The sequence below is a fragment of the Lynx rufus genome, unplaced genomic scaffold (assembly GCF_022079265.1).
Source record: "Lynx rufus isolate CCGP_SWC_20201006 ecotype Redwood Valley unplaced genomic scaffold, mLynRuf1.p SCAF_11, whole genome shotgun sequence".
NCBI lineage: Eukaryota > Metazoa > Chordata > Mammalia > Carnivora > Felidae > Lynx > Lynx rufus.
Window position 1 is genome coordinate 68,483,687 of NW_025814825.1, and position 27,543 is coordinate 68,511,229.

The window sequence follows — 27,543 nt, forward strand, 5'->3', positions numbered from 1 at the left end:
CAAGCTGGCTTCTGGAAATAATTATTGTATTTTAAGAGTAGTAATCATTGGCCGGGACATGATTGAATGTGTCCATGCCTATTGACTTTTTCTATGATTTATAGCTTTGTTTAGTCGATATTCCCATCGAAATTGTATAATTAATTATAAGTGTGGCTGTCAGGGCTGCAGGATGGAGTGCCCTGGTGAGGATTTGGAGAGATTAAATTTTCCTCGGCTGTCCCAGGGCAGGGCTTGGGAATTTTCACAGCGCTTGGCCTGTTGGATAGAGATGTTTTCTGTGTGTTTAGCAACTGCTCAGCTCAAGGCGCATTGATTTTCCGGGCTCTTTTTTCTCTATCAGCGCGGTGTCTCTGCAGTAACAGTGGGATTTGTGCAGCCCTGACAGATACGGACGATCCGCCAGGCCCTTTATCATTGTCCACACACGCCCTGAGCTGTTTTTCACTTTGTAATCAAGAAGAATGTTTAAGATACATGTGAAATTGGTTATCGTGTTAGTGAAAAATCTCAAAGAGATACAAATTATCGTTTCAACAGAAATGCCACGTAATTTCTAATCAGGAACCTCTCACAGCTGGAGTTTGCCCCGTGGCCGTCGCGGAGCCCCAGACGCGGTCCCCCAGACGCGGTCCCCCCTCGCTGGCCCCACGAGGGAGCATCCCAGAAACCTGGCAGCCGGCCGGGGACCCGAAGCAGCAGATGGGGGTTCGTGACCGTGCGGGGCAGGACGTGGGCCACACGGGGCTACAGCTGTGTGCACGGGTGTGGGACTAACCTGTGCCCCGCCCCCGCCGGTGTCAGCCCAGGGGCGCCCCGGCCTGGCGGGTGTTGGCCTTGCCCTTCGCCAGAGTGTCTGTCTGGCAGAGACCCCGACGCGCAGCAGAGGCTTCGTAAGTACGTGTTGACCTGGCGTGAGACCATGCTCGCGCTCCGGAACGTCTCCACGTGGACAGGCAGGCAGGATAGCAGGCAGATGGGTGCGTTACGGGCGGTGCTCCCCAAGGAGTCCCTTTCAGCACAGGGGCCAGCGTGCGGGCGCCTCGCCCACGGAGACCCTGGAGGTGAGGGCTCCTCCCAGGCGGGCTCTGTCACTTTGTTGGCAGCTGGAAGATTCACGCTCTTTCCAAACCAGATGCTTCCTAGTTTCAATTTTACTTCACACCCTTAGCCAGAGAAGCGTGGCTGTCCAAGTGGCTCCCTCCCCAGATGCTGCCACCCGCCTGTCAGCACGCAGAGCCATGACCACACCTCATGCCGGGGTTTTCCAGGGTCTCATCGCCTGCTGCAAGTTGTGCTTATTGGAGCGTGTGCACGTGCGTGTGTGTGCCCGTGTGTGTGCAGGTTCCTGCAGACCCCTCACAGGGCATCTGCGGACGCCGCCCACGTGGACGCCCTCTGGGCAGGTCTGGCCACCGAGGGGGTGCAGGGCCCAGCAAGGCTTCCAGGGGCCCTTTCTGAGGCGGCACAACACGGAGGATGTTCAGTAGGCGACAGGTGAGGGCCGCTCGCTCACACGCACGTGCTCACGTGCACCCAGGCACCCACACGCGGTGTGCCGTCGCGCTCCCCTTCAGCCCCTCGGTGTCCCCGGGGCTGGCCATGGGGCCCCGGGAGCCCCCCGCCGTCGCAGCAGAGTGAGGGTGGTCAGCGTCCCCACGGCCACTCTGGTCCACCGTCTCCTGACACAGCCAGACAAAACCAGAACAGAACGAGCACCTGCGTGCGTGCGCGTGAACGAAACCCTTGCTGGCAAGGGACGGCGGCTCTGCGCAGCCAGGGGTCTCGTGGCCGGCGAGCAGCCGTCTCTCCGTTAGGGACGCGGTTTTGTGGGTGGCAACGGGGGGCATCTCGCGGTGAAGGGGAGAGAAGACCCCTCTCATGGAAGAAATCCGGGCACAGTTATAGTTTCTCGTTTCCCGAGGCAACTTTCGAAACCACTTTTGGACTTTTGTGAAGTAGATTCCTGGGGCTACTAACTGGGCGCCGTTTGGAGCCGGGCTGTGTTCTGGGTCCAGAACCCACAGATGCCCCCGTGGGGCTCGCGGGCTGTTGGGGACGGAGGCGGACCGGTGCGAGAGAGTCCAGACGTGGCGCCACACGGGGAGCACGGGAGACATCGCCGCTGTCACCTGGAGGGAGGGAGCACCGGACGTGACCGAGGCTCTGGAAGAGACTGCGGCCGCCGTGAGCACCGGGCCATCGGGCGCGGTCACTGCCCGCGTCCTAGCGGTGGGGTTGGGCCCGGGAGACACCGGGCCATCCCTGAGTGCCCTCCAGAGCGTGAGCAACGTCTTGCAGCTCACGACCGAACGTTCTGAGTATTTGCGTCTGAGCGCCTGGCCCCTCGCCTCCGATTCTTCGACGCGCACGGCTGTCTGATGGAGGGCGGGCGCCACGTTTACTGCCCCCCCCAGGTGAAGGTCCACGGAAGGCGAGCTTGCGGTCCAGAGACACAAGCCGGGCGGGGGGGCGGGTGCACCTCGGAGAACACCAGACGTTTAAATAACTGATAGAAATCACAAAATAAGAGTATTTAATAGGATTGAACCCTTGAAGGAATCCGAAGCAAACAAACACACTCTGAAAGAAGCAGCAGATTAAAAACTACACAGAACTCGTGGCAGTGTTACCAGTGAAGTCCCCGCCGGCGAATTCGTGGCGACACAGCCCGAGGGCGCAAGGAGGCGCGGCACCTGCGACCGGGGCAGCACAGGTGGGGGTGGGGCAGAACGCGGCGTGAGGCCGTGGGAGGCCGCGTTTGGCGAGCGGAGGTTGGAACCGCGGGAGGTGAGTCCTCAGGAGGAGGATGTGTCCACGAGAAACAGCGGGACGCCAGACGGGAAGAGACAAGATGCGGAGCTACCGAGGAGCACGGCGGGTCACCCTCGAGAGGGACGCTGGCGCCGGGCAGCGGCACCCTGACCCCAGAGGAGCAGCGAGGGCCCGTGGCCGGAGAAGCCCAGGGACTCGCGCCGGGCGGAGTCGGGAACCCGCGGCGGGAGGAAGGCGCGGGAACGCCAGTGTCCCCCGACGCGAGCTGTTCTTTGTGGACACGTGCGTGCGCAGGGTTCGCGGGCCACGGCCGTCCAGGGCGTGGCCACCGGGGACAGGGAGGGTCTCGCGGCATCTCTGTCTGCCATGCTGCGTTTCTCTAAGAGTCAGCTGGGTTGGGGGGACCAGCAGGTTGGCTGGCTCTGCGGCTGAAAAGAGTCACCGTGTGGAAAGGAACGTGCCGTCGACGTCTCCTTGAACCGCCCGTCAGCCGTGGCCAAACTTCTCCAGACGCACGGGTCCTTTCCGGAACCCCGGCTCGCGGCCTCGGGTAAGCTGGCTCCTCTCCCTTGCACACGGGACCTGCGTGAAGCCAGCAGTCACCCTGAGCGCCCCCGTGCCCCCCGCACGCGGGGCCTGCCTCCGACCCGGGAAGGCCAAGAATTCAAGCGCCAGGGTGACCTACGGGAGCCACACACTGTAGTCGTGTGAGTGTGCGTGTGTAAATACGAGTGTGTCTACCAGCACCGACGTACGTGTAAACGTGTGTGTAGGTGCAGGCCATGTCCAGGCCCCAGGGAGTGTCTCTCTCTCCCTGAAGACTTCCTCTATCCCCGGCTCCACTGAGAACCCGACTCAGGAACTTTCCGGAAGCGGCTTGGCCTGGAGCCCACTCTGGAAGAGGAGCTAGAGTTTCCCCCTGATGTGGGGGCAGCAAGGCCATGTGGTGCCCTGGAAGCCAAGCCCCCGTGCCCTCCCACAAGCTTCCCCTCCCCCCGTGGTCCTCCGCCCGCCTCCCTGTGCCTCCCCTCCCCCCGGGGGCCCTCAGCCCCATGCCCGTTGGGGCCTCGCTGAGCAGGGTCTGCTCGGCGGATGTGGGCTCGCGAGTGGCTCCCGGGGGATCCGGGCCCCCGACCCCCGGCATCCGAGCCTCCCCAGGCGGGGTCTGAGGCTGGTGTCTGTGAGCGTGCAGGCTTCAGCAGGAACGTGTGTGAGGTGCGGTCAAGCGTGTGTGCAAGGGGACTGGATACCCTCCCACCCCACAGCCCCACGACAGCTCCGTCCGGGTGTCGCCCTCTGGCCCACGCGAGGAGAGCACCGGGCGCGGGTGCTCAGGCGGGGGCCGGGCTGCGTGGGGACGCGACTTACGCGCACGTCCGGAAGCTGTGGGCAGTGCAGCCTTGGCACAGCCAGCGTGGCCGGGCCGCCGGTGGCACCCCTGCCTCCCCGGGGGAGGGCGGGCTTTGGTTCCGAGGGGTCCGCGGGGCAGGACTCTGTCCTCCGCAAGCAGGAACCCACGTGTGCTCTTGGGGTCCCCCCGGTGTGCCGACTCGGCCGTTCTTTTTTAACAAACATTTTTTTTAACGTTTATTTATCTTGAGAGAGACAGAGTGAGCAGGGGAGGGGCAGAGAGAGGGGGAGAGAGAGAGAGAGAGAAAGAGAGAGAGAATTCCAAGCAGGCTCCGCACCGTCCGCACAGAACCCGACACGGAGCTCAGTCGTGGGAATCGTGAGATCGTGACCTGAGCTGGAATCGAGTCGGACGCTTAACCGGCTACGCCACCCCGGCGCCCTGTGGCCATTTTTAATCACACTCCCGTGCGAGGTCCACGTGGCTTGCTCCGTGACTTAGCTCGGGCAAAACAAAGAACTGTGTCCGCCCTGCGGGCCGCCGCCGTGGCCGGTGGCTGTGCTGTCTGCTGCCCCTCGTGGTTTTGAGAAGGGCCTCCTGGGCACCCGTGGCCTCTCCGGGGACACCAGTGGGCGGCTGTCGGCAGGGCTCCCCGCACAGGTCCAGTTGGTCCGCCAGGCGTGTTTCCCGCGGGTTCCGTGGCTCCTGCAGCGGACCGACCCCCACCCCCACCCCCCGCCGGTGCGGCACAGCAAAGTGACCTTATGTTTTTCTGTTTCTTTTCTTTAGCTCTTAGAATTTGACAAAGAGCTGTCTGTTTTTAAGGACAGACTGTATGAACTGGACATCTCGTTCCCTCCCAGGTAAGGAGCACCCGCTTGCCGGACGAGCGGGTAACCCTTCTCCCTGCCCTTCCACGGCCCGAAGCCAGCAGCCAGCTGAGGACAAGAAGAGCTTGGTAGCTTCCGTAGCTTCCGCTAGCTTCCCTTAACAAAAGATGTTTTTAAGTACGCAAAATATTGCCTTCTCAGACTGGCACACTGGGGGCCCCCAGCAGCTGCTCTGGGTTCTGGGTCTTTCTGGGAGCATCAGGGTTTTCCACAACGTCGTGTGTTGGGTGAGTTTTTGGCTGTTTTTCTCTTTCTCGGGCGGAGAAGCTTTCGCTGGGTTTTACTCCGATGTTTACGGAATCTCGCGGTCTACAGCGACGACACCCCATCCCCTCGTGAGGGGCACGGCCCACACAGGCACCCAGGCTCTCAGAGGGCGTGGGGCAAAGAGAGGCCAGCAGAGGGTGGGCCAGGCATCCCGGGGGGAGGGTACCCTCAAGACATGGAGACCCTGTCCCCAGACTCCTCCCCTCCCTCTCTCTGCTTTTAGATCCCGGGCACGTTCCGGAAAGTTTGTAATGGGGGGTGGGGGGTGCAGGGGGAGTATCACCAGACCTAACAGCTCTGCTCCCAGAATGAGCTCGAAAACCAGACAGCCCTTCGTGCGTCTGCGAGGGGCCTCCCTTCCCCGAGCCATAGTTCAGTCACACGTGTGGAGGCCGGAAGGGGGCCCCACAGACCACTGGACGAGTGACTTCCTGCGGCTCGAGGGCACGGGCAGGTGCTCCTCTGACCTCGGGGCCCAGGCTCCAGCCGAGATGGCCACGGCGGGAGTTCCAGGGGACCAGAGAGGCAGGGACTGGGTCCTGGTCGGTGCCCCGGCAGTTCCCAGGTGGGTGCTGACCAAGCACGTCTCCTCACGGCCCCGACCCCTCACGGGTATAGCGACGTGCGGTCAGATGTCCTTCCAGATGCACCTGAGACCTGACAAGATTCTTAGGGTTTGTCACGCTGCCTCGTCCCGGGTGTGGTAGGCCAGGCCCCCTGAGTGCCCCCTGTTTGAACAACCTCCGGGGTCTCTCTCCAGGCTTTGTTGAGCTGGCGAGGAGGGAGGAGGCCTGGGGGCAGCTGGGGCAGAGGCCACGGCCTTGTGGACACGGCCACCTAGAGCTGGCGTCTGCTTCTCGAGTTTCTCCCGAGTGCAGAGCTCACAGGGCCTCGTGGCCAGTGCCCTGGTGGGGAGCAGCAGAGATGCCCGCCTGGCCACCTCCCAGACACGGCGAGACTTTGGAAGGACATCAGCCCTCACGTGGCCACATAGGACAGTGGGGTCCTGGGCGGCGGCTCCTGGCAGGGCGGGCACAGGCCTCCCCCAGAAAGCGGCCACCGCCCGGCAGCCCGCTCATCGGGGGCCTCTGTCGCCCCTGGACAGGAGAAGGGGGTGATCTCGTGCCACGGGGGAGGAACTTCAGAGAGCCGCCCGTGGGTGCTGGTCGTTGTTCACCAGGGCCTGGGGAGGGGCGGCTGTGCACACGGGACGGGTTCACCCTGCCCTCGGCAAGGTCCATGACGTGTGGGAGGAGGACGGCCCGGAGGCGTCCCTGCCCCAGCCCGGCACCTGTGAACATGCCTGAGAAGGCACTCACTGCAGGTGGTGTCCTGGGCCCTCCAGGGCGGCCTGCGGGGCCCCCTGGGCCCTTAGGGGCGGAGAGCTCGCTCTGGCTAGAGACAGGAGCTGTGACAAAGGAGGGGACACCTGATGTCCTACCAGTGCTGGCTTCACAGGCGCAGGGGCTGCTTGGCTGGTCGATTAAGTTATTAAGTGATCGATTACAGGTCCATTTCCTTTAATTAGGAAGTAACACAGTGGTGTCCCAAGATGGGCATGTGGGACAAGAGAGGTGAAAGGGTTTTCCTAAAGAGATCGGCAGCTCTGGAACGCCAGAGCCCAGCTCCGGGTCTGAAACCCTTGTGATCTGAGCGCAGTCCCCGCACCTGCTCTGGCACAGACCGACCCAGTGCTCCTAAGGCCGGTCCCCATGCTGCCCAGGGCGCCCTCCCCCCGCTGCCCCATCGTCCACCCCTCCCCCGATCCCGGGGTCATCCCCCTCCCCCCTGCCTGGGTCACGTGCCACGTTGCCCCCCTCCCCCACTGCCCAAGACACACGGCCCCTCCTCCTTTAGCTCCTCTCTATTTTTGAAACCATGTGCGTGACCAGGGTTCCCCGTGTGGGGTTTGGAGCTGCTGTACCATGTGGGGAGGGCATGAGCCCCCGTAAAGTCTGGGGAGAGAATGGGCAGTGGTCGGGGACGGTGGCTGTAAGGTTTGATGTCTGCCAGGTGAATTCTGACTCTCCTGTACGATAAGTGGTCTCAGGCATGCTGCGTGTGCGTGCATGCCCGCGTGCAGGTGGGTGTGTGCACACGGTGGGGTGTGAGCTCACGCGCAGCCGTGTATGGGCGATTGCCCGCGTGGGCTGCAGCGGGCACAGACATGCACACGTGGGGGTGTGAACAGAAGGTTGTGTGCGTGCAGGTGGGCGTTACTTAGGTAAGAGCGCGCGTGTGTGCACGTGTGTAGGTACGGGAGTGTGTGTGCAGAATGTAGGTTACTGTGCATGCGCGTAGCATCCACAAACGCGTGGATGTGTGCATGGGGGGCAGTGTATGTACACGGAGGGTGGATCTGGGGTTCGTACACACGCGTGCTCGTATGTGCGCACGTATGGGTTTAGGGATGTGTGTCTGGGTGTGTGCGTGTGTCTTGTATAGGTGGGTGTTGGGTGTGAGCTGGGTGTGCACATGTGCACGGGTGCGTGTACCCAGGGGCCTGTATGTGGCGTGTGCACGTCCGAGGGGGCGGGTGTGCATGAGGCAGGGTGTGTTCTTGTACATCGTGTGCGCATGAGTGTACATGGGCGCGTGTTCACGTGCAAGATGCATATGCACAGAGTGTGCATTGCCCGGGCGGGGAGCGTGGGGGTGTGAGCTGTCTCCTGGGTGCGGGTGTGCGTGTCTGGACTGTGAACAGCCACAAGCATGGAGCAGTCTCGCGGCTGGAAGCGGTTGGGGGCTTCTGACCCGGAGTGGTTTCCTCGCATACGGTCCTTTGTCCCCTCTTGGAGCAGAGGGTGAGAAGGCCCCAGAGTGCTGCCTGCAGGAAGGAGCTCGGTGACACGGCTGTCCTGTCCCCGCCTGGGGAGAGGCAGCGCTGCTGGCTGAGTCCTGAACGCAGAAGCACCTGTTCCGGGGCCAGAGCCTTCCGGAAGATTGGAGGCCTGAGGCGTCCCGCCCTCTCGTCCAGCTCCTTCTTGTCCCACACTCCCGGCACCGTCCGACCAGGGACACGACATCACCCTGTGGGGAAGGAGGCAGGAACTCCGTCCCCAGCACGGGGTCTGAGGCTGGACCACGGGGCCCCCGTCTCAGTGGGGGCTGTCGTTCTCCAGTGCCGGGGTGCCTGGAGGTGGGGGGTGAGCTCGAGGCACCCCCCCCCCAGCTGCCACTCCCCACCCACAGGGCGGCCGTCCTGCTGGGAGGGGGCTCTGGTGGAGGCCGGTCCCCTCGGGAAGCGCGGCACACGGGTTCTGGACCGAAGGATGCCCAGCTCGGGTTCCCCACGCTCGTTCCCTCCGACAGAGGTTTCTGTTTGCAGATGTTGGCCGGGTCCCGTGAAGATGTTCCCAGAAGGGAAAGGGTCCCCACCTTCTGCCTTTGTCCTCGCGGCCTGGGCAGGGAAGGCTTGTACACGAGACCCCTCACTGACCGCAAAGTGCCACACCAGTTCCTTTCCACAGCCCGGAGGGTTTTACCCGACACACGTATCGTTTGTGAACATCGCTTTTCACTTCCCAGGCTGCTCCGGGTCGGCCGGGAGGTCCGGACAAAGCACTGCCTGTGTCTCCGAGGCCGTGTGTTCTCATCCCCCCGCCCGGCTCTCGGGTATTCGCCAGGACTCGCTATTGCTCTCGGTACTTTCTGGAAGGCTGTGAAGACTGGGCCTGGGCAGCCGGGGCTGTCAGGTCGTTGGTCTCAGGGAGGCCCGTGTGTGCTTCGGCCCGTCAGAACCAGGGAACCGTGGCGGCATCTGAGGGCATGTGCCCGTGCCAGTGCGTGAGCGCAAACCCTGAACATCCGTGGCCTCTGGCTGGTTTCCAGAATGTATCTGTACTCTCTGCCCTTTATCCAAGCGGTGAGTGCCCGGCGCGCGGGTCACGCGGTTTCTGGCCCTCCCGCAGCGCCGTGCCGAGCAGGACGTGCTCCGGGGGTGGCTCCCCAGGGCCCCGGGTGGCGGGCGGGTGGCGGCGCGGAGCGCCAGCTTGGCCGTGCACCCGCGAGCCCCGCAGGCGTCTCATCGGCAGCTGGGCCTCGCGACGAGAGAGAGAGGGGTTCTTCACGAAGATGCTTGTTAGCGTTCTCCACGGACTAACACAACTTCAGTCCTAACGGATTGGAACTTAATGCCGTCGCTTTGCTGGAAAAGGTGCTGATATTCAGAGGTTTACAGACTCTCCAGTCCTTCTCCACCAAAGGCACAGCTCACGTAGCACCTTCCCTGGGGCCACCACAGCAGTGACCGGCCGTGGGCGGTGGTCGACAGGCAGTGTGCCGCTCACCCCGGGGTTGGCGGAGGGGGGGGGAGCAGGCAGAGGGACCGCGGGGGCCCTCCAGCCCCGCCCCGGGCTGTGCGATGGCGCCCGCCACCCCCACCAGGCCCGGGGCAGCGCCCAGCCCGACGAAGTCCCATCCTGCCGGACGGTGCGTCCGCGGGTCTATAAACATCCTTCCGACAGTAGAGTGGAGCTGAAACCACATCCGTGAGCCACCGGCTCTTTGCCGTGGGAGGGGGCCGCCCACGTGCGCGACTGGGGACGTCACAGGTTGGTCCTTCGGAGCCCCTGGGGTGCCACGTTGTGCAGACGTCCCAGATGTTGGCAGGTGTGAGACGGCGTGTCCCTTGCCGCGTGGCCTCAGGGCCACGGAGCAGAGCACTGTGTACCGTGGCACACTGCCAGGCACGTGGGGCCGATACCCGTTCTCCAAACTCCTGGGTTCTGCTTGAAAGCTTGAATTTTCTCACTGGCAAAAATTCTCTCGGGTGTTTTCCTGGAGAGGAAAAATGGCTCGTTTCGTGGCCTCTTGAGAAAACTCCTGTCTGATGCCCATGTCTGAGTGGCAACAGTCTTTCTGCCTTTCTAGCAAAAAAAAAAAAAAAAAAAAAAAAGCCGTTCCATGACAATGATCTGAAACAGCCACGTGGCAGAAACCTGTCTGTCCCATCTCTTCCCGCCGCGTCTCGAAACATCCCGCCTCGCGGTCTGGAGAGCCGGTAGAGTAACCACGCATGGTTCTCGGCGTGGGGCCGCTGCACAGAAGCCACACTGAGGAACGCCACCCGCCCGTCAGCGCAACATCAGCACCATGAGAAGGCCGGATGGCACCTTAGGGCGATCGTGAAGGCGGTTTTACCTTACAGACGCTCCCCGAAGGGTCTCGGGGACCCCCGGGGCCCACACGCCACCCCCTAAGGACAAGCCAGAACCAGGAGTAGCCCAAGTGCCCACCGGTGGCGGGATGGATGCTTGCTACTGAAGCAAAGCTCCGCACGACAGCGACTGGCTCCAGACCGCTCTCTGCACACAAATCTCCAATCGTGGCGCGCGTGGGGCCGGACGCCAGGCGTGGTGCAGGACCCGGAGACGTGACTAGTTGGCGTTGCTGGGGTCACGACCCGTGACTTTGCAGGCAGTGGCCGGAGGGCCGGCAGGGCTCCCCCCAGATGAGGGGTCGTGCGGGGGGACGCGTGGGGACGTGTGGGCCCTTCCCAGTGCGGGTGACACTTTAACATAAAGCTGATTGAGAGAACAGGAAAACGTGACCTGGGTCTGCCCCTGAGACGTCTGCAAAGTGATTTACTTTTTCGGAGGAAGCAGTGGGAAGAAACACGACCATACCTTCCCGGAGGCCAACTCCCCACGGCCGGAAGGAGAGGTTTCTCCTGAAGGAATTAGTTACAGAATAAGATCAAATTGTAGCTTTAAAAAAAAAAGAAAAAAGAAACGTATGTAACAGAGCTAAACTCACCGCTTCAGGCCAGCGGAGGGGTTGTCTAGCTTAACGGATGCATTTAATTTTAAATTAAGGATAAAGATGCTCTTTTCAGACTTCTTCCCAGGCCAGATTTAAAGTTTAACCACCTGTAGATTCTCATCCGTAGCGATCTGTGTGACGTTGTGCAGTTAGGAGGAGGAGGTGCCATCTGCCAGGCCTGGCGGCTGGGAAGGAGCCAGGACGCCCGTCTGTCCAGCGGGTCTCTGGGCCCAGGTTGGATGTGGTCCACGGAGATGTGCGGGGTGGGCACCGGCAGGCACCATGGCCTCCAGACCCGAGTCAGGCCTGTACCTTGACCATCAGGCTTCTGGACGTGTGCCTGCCCTGAGCCAGCGGCTCCCGGCCGCACGGGGCCCCCCACCCTTGGGCCACAGAGGGGCCTCGGGCCCCAGCCCCTCAGGGAATTACCGCTTCCCTCGATTAAGGACTCAAAGCGGCAAATGCAGTTAAAACCTACACGACGGAGACAGGACCAGCCACTCCTGTGTCCTCCGTGTCACAACGTCCTCGTGAAGAACCCAGACGCCAGCTGCCCCCCAGCCTCCTCGGCAGGACAAGCGTGGACGAGTGTGCTCCTGGCTGGGCCGGGGCCACGGACGAGCGACATTGCCTGGCACACGCCAGCCCGCCTGGGTGCCGGGGGGGGGGGGGGGCTCGCCGAGGCCGGGTGGCGGGCTCTGTCCGGGAACATGCTGCCACTGAGCTGGGGGTCGGGGTCGACACGGATCTGCCCCGAGTTTCCAGAGGACAACATGCCGAGTTGCTGGACTAGAGCAAGCCCGCTGGCCAGGGCAAAGGTCCGGGGTGGGGACAGCCGTGAGGGCAGCCGGTGGCTGTGGTGGCCCGGCTTAAATGCCGAGACAAAGTCCGGACGGAAGCTGGATGAATTTCACAGGCTCAGACATGACCCTGGATCCTCAGCTACGCCCGATGCCACCGACGCTACAGGAAACCCCTTCGCAGACCCCCGATGGTCTTCGGGTCCCGTCTAGGGCTGCGCACAGCGCCCACACACGTGGACACACCCCAGGGCCCAGGCCCAGTGTTTGCACCGCAGGCCCGGGTTTGTGCCAGGACACAAATCTGCCAGCGGGGTGCCTGTGCACGGTGGGACCTGACGGGTGGTCACGACTCACACGGCAGCGCTGGGACGTCGCACCTCGGCCCTAAAACGCATGCGCCCAAAGGGGAGCCCCGGGCCCGACCCCACCGTGCTCGGGCAGGACCCGGCCACCAGAGTCCAATGTGACTATAGGGGAGTGCAAAGGAGAAAGAGGCTGGTCCCAAGAGGTGTCCTGCTCTTGGGGGCACTGCCCTCCTCCCCACAGCCCAGGGGCCGTACCCTGTGGCCCCTGACCCCTGAGAGGGGGCCCAGCCACTCCTGGGACCAGGGGCAGCAAGCCGGAGCAGTGCCGGTGCTGGTCCAGACGGGGCCGGGGGGGGGGGGGGCGGGGCCCGGGGGGGGTCAGGTCCTTCCTCCGCTGCCTGACGCGCTGCCCAGACGGTGGACGGAGCGCAGGGCTCCTGGCCCGATGCCGCCTGTCCGCGGCCTGAGCACCTCCAGAGCCGACAGTGACTGATTCGGTGCCGGCCGTGTGCACACACTTATCTAAAAGCAAACCGTGGCAGGGTGGGGACCAGGACCGGCGCCCTGCCCTCGCCCCCACGGAGAGGCAGAGCCGCGTATCTGTTGGCGGCGTGTGGTAGAGCTAACAATCGTCCACCTGTCCTCGAGGACTCGGCCTCCCTCCCTCCCTGCCCCTCGAGCTCCTTCCCTCAGGATGTGGGTAGCGGCCCCTTTGCCGCGGCTGGGCGGGCGGGTGGAGCCGCCGCGGGCCCCGAGCCGGACAACACGGCCGGGAGGGCACAAAGCCCGGCTGTGTCCGCCGGCCGAATCCGCGGGGCCAGCCGCGGGTGGGGACGCCAGGCTCAGGAGGAAACGGGAGGTGCACCGCAGCCAGACTGGCACGTTCCGGTACGTTCCACACACCGTGGGGGTGGAGGGGCGGGGGTGCACCCTCAGGGAGGCTGCGGGGACAGAAGCCCCTCCTGGGACCCCTGCCTGCCAAGTCGGCCCCGCCGTGTGAGCGATCGCAGACCCCCCAGCGCGTCACCGGAAGAAAAGGTGCAGACGCGCGCCCGTCACGGCCAGTGCAGCGCACCAGCCCCAAGCGGATAAGGGCGTCCCCCAAACATTTGGTTTCAAAAATACCAGCTGTTACTGAAACTCCTGGAAAAGAGAAGGAAAGAAACAAAGCTACAGTCAAAGAAAAAGAAGTGGGCAGGAACCGTGCCAACACCCAGCTGTCGGGCGGAACGCTGGTGGCAGAGCCCGCCCAGGAGGGCTGCCGGGGGCGGCCGGTGGCTCGGACGGCCCGGCCCCTGCCCACAGGCGCCACCGCCCCAGCCACTGGCTCTCCATTTGGGCGTGTTCCCGGACAGAGCCCGCCACCCGGCCTCGGCGAGCCCCCCCCCCGGCACCCAGGCGGGCTGGCGTGTGCCAGGCGATGTCGCTCGTCCGTGGCCCCGGCCCAGCCAGGAGCACACTCGTCCACGCTTGTCCTGCCGAGGAGGCTGGGGGGCAGCTGGCGTCTGGGTTCTTCACGAGGACGTTGTGACAAGGAGGACACAGGAGTGGCTGGTCCTCTCTCCGTCGTGTAGGTTTTAACTGCATTTGCCGCTTTGAGTCCTTAATTGAGGGAAGCGGTAATTCCCTGAGGGGCTGGGGCCCGAGGCCCCTCTGTGGCCCGAGGGTGGGGGGCCCCGTGTGGCCGGGAGCCACTGGCTCAGGGCAGGCACACGTCCAGAAGCCTGATGGTCAAGGTACAGGCCTGACTCGGGTCTGGAGGCCACGGAGCAGAGGGAGAGGGGCCAGGGTCCTCCAAAGACCAGGGGCCACCTCGGGAGCAGCCCAGAAGGCCACCCGCGTCCCGCTCTCGGAGCTCAAAGCAACAGGAGAAGAAGCCGCGGGTGGTTTGGGATTCACCTGAACAACTGTTCCACGAGGGAGGGTCTGAGACCCTCCTGAAGGCCATGCGGACAGCCCACGCCGAAGGCACCCACACAGCACAGCCAGTCTGTCCACCGATGATTCAGTCCTTCCCGGACAGGACGCCCGCTGGGGGTGGGCTGGCCACTGTAGGGGCACCGGGGCGGCTGCACGGGGCCCGCGGGCAGGACTGCCCCGGAGGGTTCTGGATGCAGGAGGCAGCAGAAGGACGTGAGGGGCCGCAGCCGGGCGTCCCCAGGATGACCGCGCGTGTCAGCTGGCGGCACCCCGCTGTTTGCCGCCCGCGGGCGTGTCGCCTGCCTGCGGGTGGGTCAGCGGTGGCGGCTCCGTCCCTGGGGGCTGAGCCAGGTCAGTGGGTGGGAAGGGGAGAACCGGGCACAGACCCTTGCGCGACCACGGCGGTGACCCTGTGGCCCGGGCACCCTTGGAGACGCGGTGCCGTGCTGGAGCAGGTGTGGGGGCAGCGTGTGTGCCGCGTCGGGCCCCGGCTTCCCGAGGCATGACGGGCGTCTGGCGGGGGTCCCACTGCGGCGAGGAGACGGCTGCTGGCCTCTGGGGTGCAGGTGGGGAAGGGGGCACGTCTCCCGGTGGGACGTGGGGCGGGGGCGTGGTTTTCCCTGTGTAGGTCTTCCGTGTACCCTAGGCCACGTACGGAGCCAAAACCACAGGTGAACAGGGGATTCCATTTCTGTAAAGGAAAGGCTTGTCCCAAGATCCCATTACAGCCAAGATTCCAGTGAGGACTGAAATTGCAAGTTTGGCCTTGTGTTCTGGAAACTTCTGACCGTGCATTCCTTCCCTGCATAGCGCTGGCCATCCCACGTGCATGGGCAGCCCACAGGGCCCTCCCCGGGGGACGCGGAGGACGGTGGGAGGAGGGGCCGGAGCCGGCGGCTGACCGGGTGCCTTTGTGTCCCCCCAGCTACCCGTACAGCGAGGACTCCGGCCAGGGCAGACAGTACATGAACACGCGGTGCCCCGCGTGGTGCGACCGCGTCCTCATGTCTCCGTCCGCCAGGGAGCTGATTCTGAAGGTGAGTGCCAGAGCCTCCCCGGGACCAGCCACGCAGGGGAGACCCGGGACGAGTCCTGGCGTCAGACCCAGCGCTCAGGCCTCAGGGGCCTCTGCGACATCCCGTACCTTTCTGAACCCGAGACGGGCACACGTGGTCGTCAGCGCTTTAAAAATCATCGCGGTCGATTGTATCCCGGGGAACTAGATGTGCTCTGGTCCACGAGAGAGCGCGTAGGCTGGAAAGTGTGGTGGAGACGTCCGCCGTTATTTTCCTGAGTTGTGAATCACGAGCCTGGTTCACATCTGGGCTCGATAGGGTGAAGACGGACGGGCGACATTCAGGAGGTGGCACACCGCACTGGGTGTTGGGACGTTTGGGCTTCCTGTGGCCTCCTGACTTTCCAGAATCTTCCGTGTCCACATTCCAATACAAAAAGAGTGTTTTCAGAAGGATCCAGGCCTACACTGGTTTTGTCCACCCGGTAGTGAAGAAGCATCACCCTGGGGTGAGGTGGGCGTGCCGTGGTCCAGTGCCCAGTGTTCAGAGCAGACGGGGGCACATCTTAGGTGGGGGCCGTCCCCGGGACCGCTCGGCTGGGCCCTGGGTCCTCCCCCGGGGACGCGGAGCGCGCTGGGCCAACAGGGGTCACGGCCAGGAGGGCAGAGCCCCCCACGTGCCGCCCCACCACACGCCTCCCCAGTGCCCCCTACCCCGTGGGCCCCCGCTGCCCTTTTCCTCGAGGGCCCAGCTCTCCACGTTCTTCCCCGAGCCCAGAGCGGCCTGGGCCCGTGGAGAGGAAGCCGGCTGGGGGACTGGGCTAGAGGCAGGGGCTTCGATGGGTCTGCGGCAAGCCTGCCGTGGCGGGGCCTCGGCAGTCCTACCCCGGGCGGTGTGCAAGGCCCGCACCCGCCTATGGCCCCCTGGCCCCCGGGGCCCCTCCCCCACTGGCCTTCCTGGCTGACGCTGCAGGGGACGTGGGCCACAAGCGCACAGTCCCGGGGCCTGCCCGGCGCCCGCCGTGGACGCAGCGGTGCCCGCCCTCTGGCGCTCGGGAGACGGCCGTGTGCGGTCGCGCGGAGGCCCACGGCATCGCATACCTGCCGGCCCTGAGCGCGTGGGGTGAGCTGGGCACGGGGCCGCAGCCAGCATGGGGCCCCCGGGGCCTCGGGGACAGACAAGGGACAAGCCGTCTACCAGGGAAAACAGCCACTACCAAGGAAACCGCGTTTGCAGTTATCTCTGGTGCGCCGCCCGGGCTCGACGTGGCTCCGTGGAAGGGGCTTCCCGCTCTTCTGTGTTCTCTCACGTCTCCTCCGAGCTTTGATGCCTCAGCCCTGGAAGGGGGGGGAGGGGGCCGGAGCTGGAGGGGAGGGTCCCCCCCCCCCAACAGACGTCCCCCCGGCCCTCCCGGGGGGCTGCCCGGCGGCAGCGGGCCTTACAGCGGGAGCAGACGCGCACCGCGAGCAGCCCCTCGGCCTCATCCATCATGCCACGCTCCGCCACCTCGTCATCATGTCCCGTTCTGCTTCCCCGGCCCTAAAACACGAAAGGTGGCGGGCTGGCGGCGCGGGCTGGGATCCGCGGGGATGATCGCGTTGCTGTAATTTGTTTATCTGTCTCGAGATTATGCGGTTGGAAGTCCACAATTTTATGCTGCCGTTGTAAATTACCGGGCCGCGTTTGATGAATGTCCCCTCCTTCCGCGAGGCCGCGCCGCCCCCGTGAAGGATGGGGCGTGCTCACGCGCGCGGTGCCGGTTAGGTGTCCATCCTTTCTGGCAGGCGACCACGCTGGAAAGTACATCTGACCTGAAGCCTCCTACTGCATTAAAGATAATTCAGTCTTAACTTTATAGTCTCACACGCTCCGGCTGCGGGTGTAAAATTCCGGCCCAGTCGGAGCCGACTGATGGCCGGCAGCCAACCCTCAGGGTCGCACCCAAAATACCGGCGGCCGCGGGGTGGCAGAGCCGGCGAGGAGGGAGGGGAGCCGGCGCGCGCAGCGCTTAATTAACGTGTGCAGAGTGCCCCGTGCAGCAGCGGGGGGTCAGTGGCGGCTGCGTCCTGTGAACCGAGTTCCGGGTTAATACAACAGGCTGTCAGAACAGATGTACACGGGGCATCCGGAGCCCGATAAGCTGCTCCAGTGCCGGGGGGCAGCCCGGGAGAAAAGCTCACGGCGGCACTAACTGCCGTTGAGCAGGGGCTCTGGCAGGGGCACGTGCCGCGGCCCCCGGCCCGACTCCCGTCCAGGAGCAGGGAGGGTCGGGGGCTCCCAGGGCTTCCAGAACGTTCTGCGTGCTGGCCGGCTTCTCCCTCTGAGGGGCCGGCCAGAGACCTGCATGCAGGGAGCTGGGGGGGGGGGGCGGTAGCTGGCACTCCCCAAGGAGGCCCCACCGTTCCTGCCTCCCACACGGTTCTCTCTGTTTGCTTCCCCAGTCGGAGAGCGAGGAGAAGGTTGTCACCTACGACCACATCGGGCCCAACGTCTGCATGGGAGACCACAAGGTGATGTGCCTTTAGTGCGGGGCGCGGCCCGAGCGGCGGACGGTGGCGGGTGGCGGGCTGCGGGCAGGGCCGGGCCGCTGCTTCTCCTCGGTCGGCCTCCACGGCACAGGCCACGTTTGGTCTGTTTATTTGCTTGTAATAAATACCAGAAGGCAGGCAGGCAGGCAGGTGGATTAAGAAGGCAGAACAAAATACAGAACTTTGCTATTTATACAAAAATACCGTCTACAGCCGATGATTTCTGAGGGTCGTTTTTCTAGCGTGCACTTGGACTACTGTAGTGGCCTTCTCGTGCCGAGCCGTGTCCACAGTGCAGGTGGGGAGTGTGAGTGCTCTGTGGGCACGAGGAATTGCGTGCAGGGGCCACCTCGGTACAAGCGGACGGCCCTCACGCCAGGGCCCCGCAGGCTCACCGAGGGCGGTGCCGGCTCTGTCCCACCTTCAGCCAAATCAGAGACTGGCGCTCGGTCCTGTCCGCAAGGCCTCCGGGCCGTGACCCCCGGCACCGGTCCTTCCCCGTGCTAGTTGGGGTTTATCCAGCGGTCTGCGGGTGAGCTTCTCCCCACCCAGAAGCGATACCCGCTTGACAAAACACGAAGGCGCGTGGCCCCAGGCGTCCGGTCACCCGGCCCGGCTCCGGTTCTGGGTCAACTGGGCTCACGTTGGTGCCAGCGCACAAGCCAGGGGGCGCGGCTGGGGCGGTCGGGGGTCAGGGTCAGCTCGCGGCCGGGGTCCTGACGCCCTCTCTTCTCCGCTGCAGCCCGTGTTCCTGGCCTTCCGCATCGCGCCCGGGGCAGGTAAACCTCACGCCCATGTGCACAAGTGTTGTGTCGTGCAGTGACGTGTGGTAAATATGACTCCTTCCCTCGAGTTCACCTTTTCTCAGCTTTTCCCGGTGTGTTTGTTCCTTTAACAAATGACACATTCCGCGGCAGGGAAGCGATGGCAGCGACAGCAGAGGGCCCTTCGCGAGACCTCCCCGTAGCGCGAGGAGCAAGTGGAAGTCGCGTCCATGAAATCCGTACTCCTAACAGCTGCATCGACAAACCCGCCCGAGCGCCACCCGCTAGACGGCCGGCCCCACACTTCGCTTCAGCCTCCGGACCGTTCCGGAAAAGCCTCACATACCTCACTGTCTTGTCTGTTCGTGTGACATTTAGTAGAAATAGTGGGTTTTTGTAATAAGTCACCGTCCTGTTGCCAAAACTCTACAGACAGCAGAGGGAGTCTGTATTTCAGGCTCCAGGGTTTCAATTTTTAACAATTGTCAGCGTGGGAAGAGCGTCTCCGGCGTAGAAAGCCCACGGGCGTCACCCCCCTGCCAGCTGGAGGCGAGCCCGGGGTGGGCGGCGGGCGCGGGCTCTTTGCCGCCTCAGGCAGCGTGGCCGCTGTGCTCCGGCCCCCCCCCCTTTCCGTGTTATTTACTCTAACTGCCGTGTTACGTGGTTTTTGAATTACACTGCAGCTGCTTTCCATTTTTATATATATAAATATATATAAATATATACTTTTTAAAAATAATTTATAAACCTTACCAAAACTTATGCTAAATACACTTTCCAGTACGAATGCTCGAGAGTGTCCTATCAGCAGGTGGAAGTGGAGTCTAGGGGCTCAGTTTTGCGTAGATCACGCGGACGCATCCGAGAGCGCGGCCGGCGGGGCACGAACGTCGGCCACAGCACGTCTACACTTGCAGATTCTTACTCCTATGCCTTTTCTTCTGTGTAACATTAAGGACTGAATGTGAAGTTTGTAGCTAGCTCGGGTGTACCTTTTAAGAATTTTGTAACCTGTTTGTCTGTCTTTTGTTACTGTTCTATGGTGCCAAGTATCCTACGTAAAACGATAATATCATGGGAGGAATGAAAAACCACAATATCTAGTCTGCTTCAGGTAGAAGTTGCTTCTAACATGGGCTGTATATAAAAAAACATTAACCGTAAGTTCCCTCGGCTGCTCAGCTACAACCAACCCACGTGATGGCCCTGCTGCAAACGTTCTCTCCTAGCACGAAGTACGGCATTAAAGGTCACTGCAGTGCCTGTGGATGAAACACAAACGTGGGTTTTATTGATTTGCTCTAGAACACTACAGAATTCCTGGACTGTGTGAAGGCCTCAGATGCTCGTCTTCAGGTGAATCACTACCCTTGCAAGTGATCGGGTGTCCGCTCGCCGAATCTGTCCTTGACCGCGCGCGTTGGGGGTCTGTGTCAGTGCTGTGGCCCCTCTGCTCTGTCCACGCGCCACACGGCAGTCCCGCCCCACGCCGTTCTGTCTCACGGGGTTTCAGTTGTTGGTCACTGTGGAGGCCTTTAGAAACGACCGCTCCCGGTTCCTAAGCAATAAAATTGATCCTGGTGAAAACAGTGCCGCGTCCGCTTTGTTTCTTCCTTCCCTCTCCCGCCTCCTTTGAAATGCTAAGTAGCGGAGGGCGAGCCTTTGTGGGCTGTTCCTTGGGATCCGGCCCCGCGGAGATCCTGGAATACCCTTCCGTGGACAGTGGTAGCTAATGGCAATTACCCCTCGGCCTCTGAAAAGGAGATTATAAAAACGCACTGCGTTCGGCGAAAGTTGGAAACTGGAAATTCCTCCGCTCTTAACTTTTCTTACTTAACATTTCTGCCTCGCAGAAATGAGGCAGATTTCGAGACCGCGCCTTTAAAGAGAAAACCAGCCAGGGGTTCAAAAGAAATGTCTTTTGTAAAACGGTGCGGCCCCTGTGGCAGAGCCCGACTTCGGCCTTTCACGTTTCTGTCTCACGTTTTAAAAAACGCCTTCCGGGAGAACAGTTGTCGTACTGTCATCACTCGTATTTAATTTTTAACTTAAAAGTCAACAGTCAATGAGCAGTAGGACGCAGCCACGTGGAGCCCCGGCTCCGGCCCCGATAGCGGCCGGCCGGGCCGGCCCCCCGCTACCAGGGCCGCTGCCCTCGGGGCCCAAAGCCGCCTGGTCCGCGGGCCTCGCTGTCCCTGTGCGGGGTCGCTGTCCCTGTGCGGGGTCGCTTTGAGTGCTCTCCGGCGCCCGAGTCTGGATCAAACAGCAGCTTCTGCCGGTTGAAGACTACGGGCCGGGGGCTGCAGGGGCCCCGGTGCAGAGTGTAAAACCCGACGTGTTCGTGGGCTGCGCGCCGAGTGCGCGCTCCGGGGGCGGAAAGCTTAGCCGCGGAGGCGTTCCCGGATGTGCCAGACCAGACCTGACCGGTCGGCCCGAGCCGCGGGGCCCAGCGGCGGCGTAGGCCTCGCCCCTCGCCCGCCCCCCCGGCTTTCCCAGGAGGAGGACGCGCGCGCGGGGTGGGGACGGGGGCGCTCACCTGCCGCAGACCTCCGCCACTGAGCCGGCCCCGCAGCCCCGGGGACGGCGCCCGCTCGCGAGCGCAGGTGGCGGCGCGGGTCCGAGGGGCGCCGCACCTGCCGCCGCGCGCACACCTGCCGCCCGCGCCCCGCGCGCGCCGCGTCTCCGTCCGCGTCCCCGTCCGGCTCCGCTGGGCGCTCGCTGGCGTCGCGGCTCCTTCCTCCGGCTCTCCCGGGGCGGCCGAGGGGTCGCGGGGCCGGGCCCTCGCGGTCCCCTCGCTGCTGCGAGCTGCCGCCGCCCGGGCGCGGGGACACGGCGGGGCGGGGAGGCCGGGGCCGCACCGCGCCCCCGCCGCCGCCGCCGCCAGCCCGGCCCCCGCGGGGACGAAGCCTGGGCCGGGGGACCCGCGGGGCGGGGAAGTGGGGGGGGTGGGGGGGGCGTGCGGAGAACGGAGTTCCCGAGAAGGAAGACACACGCGGTGCAGCCTCGGGAGCCGCGGCTCCGCCGGGAACGTGTTAAATAATTTATTGATTATACAAAGTGATTCCGCCCGGGACGCGCGGCCGCCTTATAACTTATTCTGTAAAAATATATATACACGCGGGCGGGCGGCGGCGAGGGGCGCCGGCCCGCCCCGACCCTGCTTGCTCACAAGGCGTCCCCCGCGCCGCCGCCGCACGGGCTGACCAGCGCCAAGTTCGCGGGTTTGTGCTTCTTGAGCAGCCGCGTGATCTTCTCGTCGTCCGAGTTGGGGTCCAGGGGCCGGTTGTACTCGTCGTCGTCCTCCGCGTCTGAGCCGCCCACCTTCAGCTTCTCGGCGTCCGAGTCCTGCTTCTTCTTGGCCGACGCCATCTCCGCCGCGTGCCGCTTGCGCCACTTGGTCCGGCGGTTCTGGAACCACACCTGCGGCGGGGAGCGGGGGGTGGGGGTGGGGGGCGGTCAGGCCGGTCCCCGGGGGAGACCCCCGCCGCCCGCGTAGACGCGCAGGGCCCTGGGCGGCAGCTCCTCGGCCCGGCCGCGGGGCAGCGGCACCCCCGGGGCGGGGGGGGGGGGGGCTGCGGGAGGCTGGGGTGGGGGGACGGGGCGGGGGGGGGGTCGCGGGGCTGGCGGCCGGTCGCGCGCCGTTCGCCGGACGCGGGCGCCGGGATCCCCTCCCGCCGCCACCACGTTCCGCGCAGCCGGGCCCGCGGGAGGCCGCCCCGCTCCCGGCCGCTCACCTTGACCTGGCTCTCGGTCATGCCCAGGGAGTAGGCGAGGCGCGCGCGCTCCGGGCCCGCCAGGTACTTGGTCTGCTCGAAGGTCTTCTCCAGCGCGAAGATCTGCTGGCCCGAGAAGGTGGGCCGCGAGTGCTTCTTCTTGCCGTCCTTGTCCAGGACCCCGCCGGCCTGGGCTGCAAAGCGGGTTGGCGGCGGCGGTGAGCTCGGCCGGCCGCCCCGCGCCCCGCAACCCGACCCCCGCCTCCCCGCGCGCGCGCGCGCGCGCGCGCGCCACCTACCCGGGCCGGCCAGGCGCGGGTCCCTCCAGGGCGAGCCCTGCACCACGCCGGGCCAGAAGATGGGCGGGCGCCCCGGCAGCTCGGCCAGCGGCTTGGGGTAGCCGCGCGCCACGGCCGCGGGCCCGAAGTAGACGCCGGCCGACGACGCGAGCCCGTTGAGACGGGGCAGGCCGCCCAGGAGGCCGCCGCCCGCCGCGCCCACCGGCCGCCCCAGGATGTCGCTGATGCCGTGAGGGGTGCCGAGCGGCAGCTGCGCGCCCAGGCCGCCCAGCGCGGGCGCCTTGAAGCCGGCCGGGCCCTGCAGCGCGTACGGGAACAGCGACGTCTTCATCTCGGCCATGTTGTGCAGCGCGGCCAGGGGCGCGCTGCTCAGCACGAACGCGCCCGGGCGGTTAGCGTCCATGGGCGCCGCCGCCGCCGGCCCGGGCGCCCATCCGGGCCCCGCCGCCGCCGCCGCCGCCGCCCGCCGCCCGCGCCCGCCGGCCCGGGAAGTTCGCGCGCGGCCCGGGGCGCCGGCTGCAGCGGGGCGCTCGGAGCGCGGGCGCCGACGGCCCGGGGAGGCGCGAGGGCGGCGGCTCCGGCGCGGGGCTGGGCGGCGGCCGCGGGGTCGGCGGGGCAGCGGCGGGACGACGACGACGACGACGGCGGCGGCGGCTCCGGGGCCGATCGGAGCGGCGCCGCGCGGGCCGGACGCGCTGATAACCGCGGGGGCCCCCGAGCGGCGCGCGCGCTGATTGGCTGCGGGCGCCCGCGGCCCGGCCATTGGCCAGCGCCCCGCCCGTCTGCGCGCCCCCGCCGGCCGCGCACTCCATGAAGGGCCCATTAGCGCGGCAGGTGCCTCCCCGGCTGTAAATTTGCCCCCTGATTTATCTCCCCCGGGACGAAATAAATCCCGTTGGATGGGAGTTTAGTTAGGCAAAGGTTTTAATGGGGAATCGGGAAAAAATACGAGAACATATTTTATCGCTCGAAAGAATGCAGATTTGAGGATCCGCTCGGCACGTTCTGTGCGTCCCATTCGGCGAAGAGCCCCCAGGTGTGCGGGCGCGGGGAGCCGGTTGGCACCGTCGTGGGGACACGGCCAGAGCGCCGGCCCGGGCTCAGGTTTCGGGGAGCACCGCGAACAATCGGGGCGGGGGGGGGACGTTTCCTGTGACGCAGACGGGTGGAGGACGCTGGACCTCGTAGCCCGCGCGCCGAGGGGCCAGCGCGAATCTGCTCTGCTGGCGCGGTTGGCGAGACCCGCCGGGGGCCCCAAGCGAGGTGGCCGGCCTCGCGCGCTGCCAGGCGGGCAGTTCCCTGTCCCCTCCCAGCCCGCGGCACTGCCCTCTGCAGGGTTGGGGCCCGCGGACGGTTCGGGCCTCCCGGCCCCGCGTTTCCCGGAAGGCCACCTCGGCCTCGAACTCCCACCCGGACCCCACGACCGAGCCCACGTGCCGCTGCTGTCTCGTGGAGAAGAGCGACGTGGCCGGCTCAGAGCCCCGAACCCAGGGCGCGTGGGCCACGGTCAGGGCCTTGACCTGTGTGCGCTCCCGAGGCGCAGCGGGCAGAAGCGCCGCCTTCACGGGACACGCGGGGCCCAAGCCGTCCCCCCTGCTACGAAAAGCCCCCCGCCCGTGGCCCTGCTGGGGGGATTCAGTGAGATCGCGGCGGACTCCGCGCCTGCGAGGAGCAGGCGCTGAGTAAGACGCTGGCCGTTGTCGCCTCTAGTCTCTTGGGCGGCGTCACACTGATTCGTAAGTGGCGGCCGCTACTGTTACTCGCTGCCGGCTGGGAGCCGTGACCCCAGCGTGGGCGAACGGACCGCCTGTCTCGGGCCTGGTGCGGTTCCGTTAGCAACGACTTTCCCGTTTCCCCCGGGCCGCCAGGGTTTGGATGGTGCGAGTGGAGGCGACCCTCCCGGCTCTGTGCGGGGACCCAGCGTCCCCTCGCACGGCGACCTTCGGGGGTCCATTTTCGTTTTGTGCCGTTAGCGGCGAGGTCTTGGCGCTGCGAGTCCCTACGCCAGATCGCGGCTGGAAAGCCACTGGCCGGCTGGGCTGCGCGGGCCTGAGGGCTGGGGGTCGCCCCTGCGTCCCGTGCGCGCGCGCCGTGCTGCCCAGGAGAGGCTGCGGCACGTGCGGGGCCCTCAGCTCCGTGTGCGGCGCAGCCCCGGGCGCACGGGGGGTTCCTGCCTCCCCGCTTCCTGGGCCAGGGCTGCACTCGCCCGATCCGGGTGACCTGCCCCAGCGGGGCCCGGCCCCCAGGACACCCTCCCCGGCCTCGCTTGCCACACACCCCACGTCCCCGGGGCAAACAGCCGCGTGTGCGCCCTGAGAGCCTGGCCGCGGGGGCACTCTGCCCGCAGGATGGGGCCCCAGAGGCCGAGGCACCGCCGCCCAGGCTGGGACTCCGGGGGGGGTGGGGGGGAGGAGGAGACCGGGTGGGCGGGGCAGGTGGGCGGGGCCTTGCGCGGGGCGGGGTCACGTCCCTCCTCCGGACACGCCCTTTGCTCTTCGGGACCCGACGGTGGGCGGTGGCGGCCAGAAGGGCCTCTGGGGCGCGCCCGGCGGGACCACAGGGGCGCGCAGTCCTTCCGAACGGTGCGGGCGGCCCTGGCTCGGAGGCAGGAGGACCCGCCAAGCTCCCGGCGCCGCGCTTTGGGCGAGAGCCTCCCGGCCGCCTTTCACCGCGGAGGAAGCAGATGCCGAGTCGCTGTCCTGCGCCCCAGCGACCCCGGGTCTGTCCACGTCGCCCCGCCCTCCCTGCGCTGCGGCTGGAGTGTCCTCTGGCCTCAGCGCGCGCGTCTCCCCGGGGAGCCGGTGGCCGCGGTGCGGGACCAGAGCGCGGGGCGAGGGCCGCGCGTCTACCCGGCGCTCCGGGGTTCCCACGGCCGCGCCCCGGACGGTCCCCAGCCTCCTGGAGGCCGCGCCTCGGGCCCCCCTCCCCCGGTGCCCGGGTCCCGCGGGTGAAGGCCTGTGGACTTCGGCGTCCTCCCCGCCCGCCGTCTCTGGCCTGCGCCCCCGCCGCCCCCTCCCCGGGGCTCCCACCCGCACCCCGTTCGGCGCCCCCTGGCGCAGCCCCTCCTCCGGCGAAGGTGGCCTGCGGGGAAGCAGCGCCTCTGGGCTCCCAGCTTCGGGCGGACCTCCGCCGCCTGAGCCGAGAGGTTCGAGAATGCCATCTCCTGGTCTTGAAGAAAACGTCCTACAAAGGAGCGCTTTTCGGGGCGAACTTACACGTTGTCGGGAAGCGCAGAGCGCGCTACTTGGCACAGACCCTCATGCGTTCGATCGTATTTATTTGGCACCTACTACGTGCCAGGCGCGCCCGGGAACGCAGCGCGCTCCACGACCCCTCGCGCACTGGCCGGTGCGGGTGGGTAACGAACGATTAACAGGGGGCTTGGGGAGTGTCTGCCGGACGGACCGGCTCGCTGGGGGAGGCGGGTCGGGAGGGTGGGCCCCTGCGGAGGGCGGGCCGGGGTCAGGTCCTCGCAGCCGGCTCCTTGGGCGGAGGCGGGAGGGGAGGCGGGCCCAGGAATGGAGCTTGGATTCAGGAGCCATCGAGTCCTCGGAGACGTTATCAACGAAGCGGTCCTCCGTCTGTGTTCCGCTCGTCGTGGTCGCTGAGCTGCGGCCCGCCGGGACCATGGCCACTCTGGGGGCCACCCCTACAAAGGGCCCTTGCTTTGCGCCCATGATCCTCAAACCCTCGCACGATGAGGCCTCACGGGGGTCCGACTCAGGGGTTGCTGAGCTAACCCAGGGGTCCGCGAGCCTAAGAAGACCACGGAGGTGCCCGGATGTAACCCCTGCAGCGTCCCGGTCACAGAGCGAGGGAAGAGGTGCGGGAGCCCAGACCCACGCGGTTGGGCCGCTCAGAGGAGGCCGACCTTTGCCACAGGAGGAGGGGCAGGAGCAAGTCCCACCCTCCTCACCAAACACTCCTGGGGCCCCACGCAGAGCCCCCGAGCTCCCCGAGCCTCTAGTGGCCTCACCCTGCGTGCGGGAGCCTTGCCAGAGGAGGCCCTGAGGTGGGAGGGGCTGGGAGAGGAGGCCGCCCCCGTCCCACCCCTTCCACCTCCCCACCCCTTCCCCCCTCCCCCCACTTGCACTGCTCTGCTCTGCGGCCTGCACGCTAAGGCCTGGGCCGCTCCCCAGTGAGTACCAAGCCCCCTCCGGGTAGCAGCACCCGCCGAGGGGTCGGTCATCTCTGAGCCCGTCACCTTGTCAGCACCCAGGTCAGCGGAGACTCCACGCTCAGGTGCCTCGGGGCTGAGTAAATACTATGGAATGGAATGGCCCAGCATCCGACCCCACCTGCGGGGGGGGGGGGGGGTTCCAGAGCCCCTGGCGGGGTGGGGGAGGGGTTCTGTGCTCCCCCGGGGTTCAGTAGGCACCAGGCCCCAGCCGCACGAATGCTCCCATCCTCCGCAGATCCTCTGCTTCCTGTGCCGAAGCTCCTCCCCCAGCGTGGGGACCCCCCCCACCAGGCCCCTCCCACATTGCCCCTCCCGCCACCCCAGCTCCTCTCCCCTGACTCCAGCACCTTTGTTGCTTCGAAAGTTACTTATTTGGTAAATGTAACGGCCGTAGAGCGTCACCCTCGTGTCCCTAACAGCCTGGCTGCAGCCTTCACTTCCCTTCCCCGGAGCCTGCACGGATCGGCTCCACCCGCCGCCCTGGGTCTGCTGGAGTCGCTGTCTTGCTGGGGACCTTTGCACACACACCCGTCTCCCAGAATAAGCGTGTGTGTGTGTGGGGGGGTGCCCTCTACATGGGTTCTGTGCAGGCTGTGACTTCTTCTGACCCGGCCACACAACTGTGGGTCATCTCTGCTTGGGAGACACATGTCCACAGGCCCCTCGTGGCTGCTGCAGGTGCCCACAGACAGGCGTGCCCGCGACCTCTGCTGATGCACAGCCAGTGTCTATCATTAGCTTCTGGAGAAAGCCTCTCAAGAGATTGGCACCTCCCACCTCCTTGGCCAGAGCGCCAAGACTCACTTGTGGCTACCTGACCTCTCCAGCCAGGATGGCCCCTCCCGGCGCAGGCGCTCTGGGCTCTGGTCCGCCTCCTCCGCCTCCCGGGTCCCTCCCTTGGGACTCACGCTCTCCATGGAGACGTCCCACAGGCACCAGCCCACCGGTGGCTGCAAAGAGCTTGAATAA

The 27,543-nt window shown here is 65.5% G+C and overlaps 2 protein-coding genes across 11 annotated transcripts in view; one reads left to right on the forward strand and one right to left on the reverse strand.

Moving 5' to 3' along the window:
- INPP5A (inositol polyphosphate-5-phosphatase A) overlaps positions 1-19,971 on the forward strand; it is a 175,548-nt gene extending 155,577 nt beyond the window's left edge. For 4 of the 10 annotated variants that reach the window (XM_047073641.1, XM_047073646.1, XM_047073642.1 and 1 more), the window contains 4 exons: positions 4,916-4,989; positions 17,532-17,600; positions 18,361-18,447; positions 18,536-19,971. In XM_047073641.1, coding sequence (XP_046929597.1) covers positions 4,916-4,989; positions 17,532-17,600; positions 18,361-18,447; positions 18,536-18,782 — 477 coding nt within the window. In that variant the 3' untranslated portion in view covers positions 18,783-19,971. Of the gene's footprint in view, positions 1-4,915; positions 4,990-14,999; positions 15,112-17,531; positions 17,601-18,360; positions 18,448-18,535 lie in introns of those variants that run through there. The other 6 variants (XM_047073643.1, XM_047073648.1, XM_047073644.1 and 3 more) reach the window with 4 other exon arrangements.
- Positions 19,972-21,547: 1,576 nt separating this feature from the next.
- Positions 21,548-22,797, reverse strand: NKX6-2 (NK6 homeobox 2). Its single transcript, XM_047072765.1, has 3 exons — positions 22,395-22,797; positions 22,117-22,289; positions 21,548-21,802 (listed from the first exon to the last, which is right to left on the reverse strand). The coding sequence occupies exons 1-3, from the start codon at positions 22,795-22,797 to the stop codon at positions 21,548-21,550; spliced, it is 831 nt and encodes a 276-aa protein (XP_046928721.1).
- Positions 22,798-27,543: the final 4,746 nt, after the last annotated feature.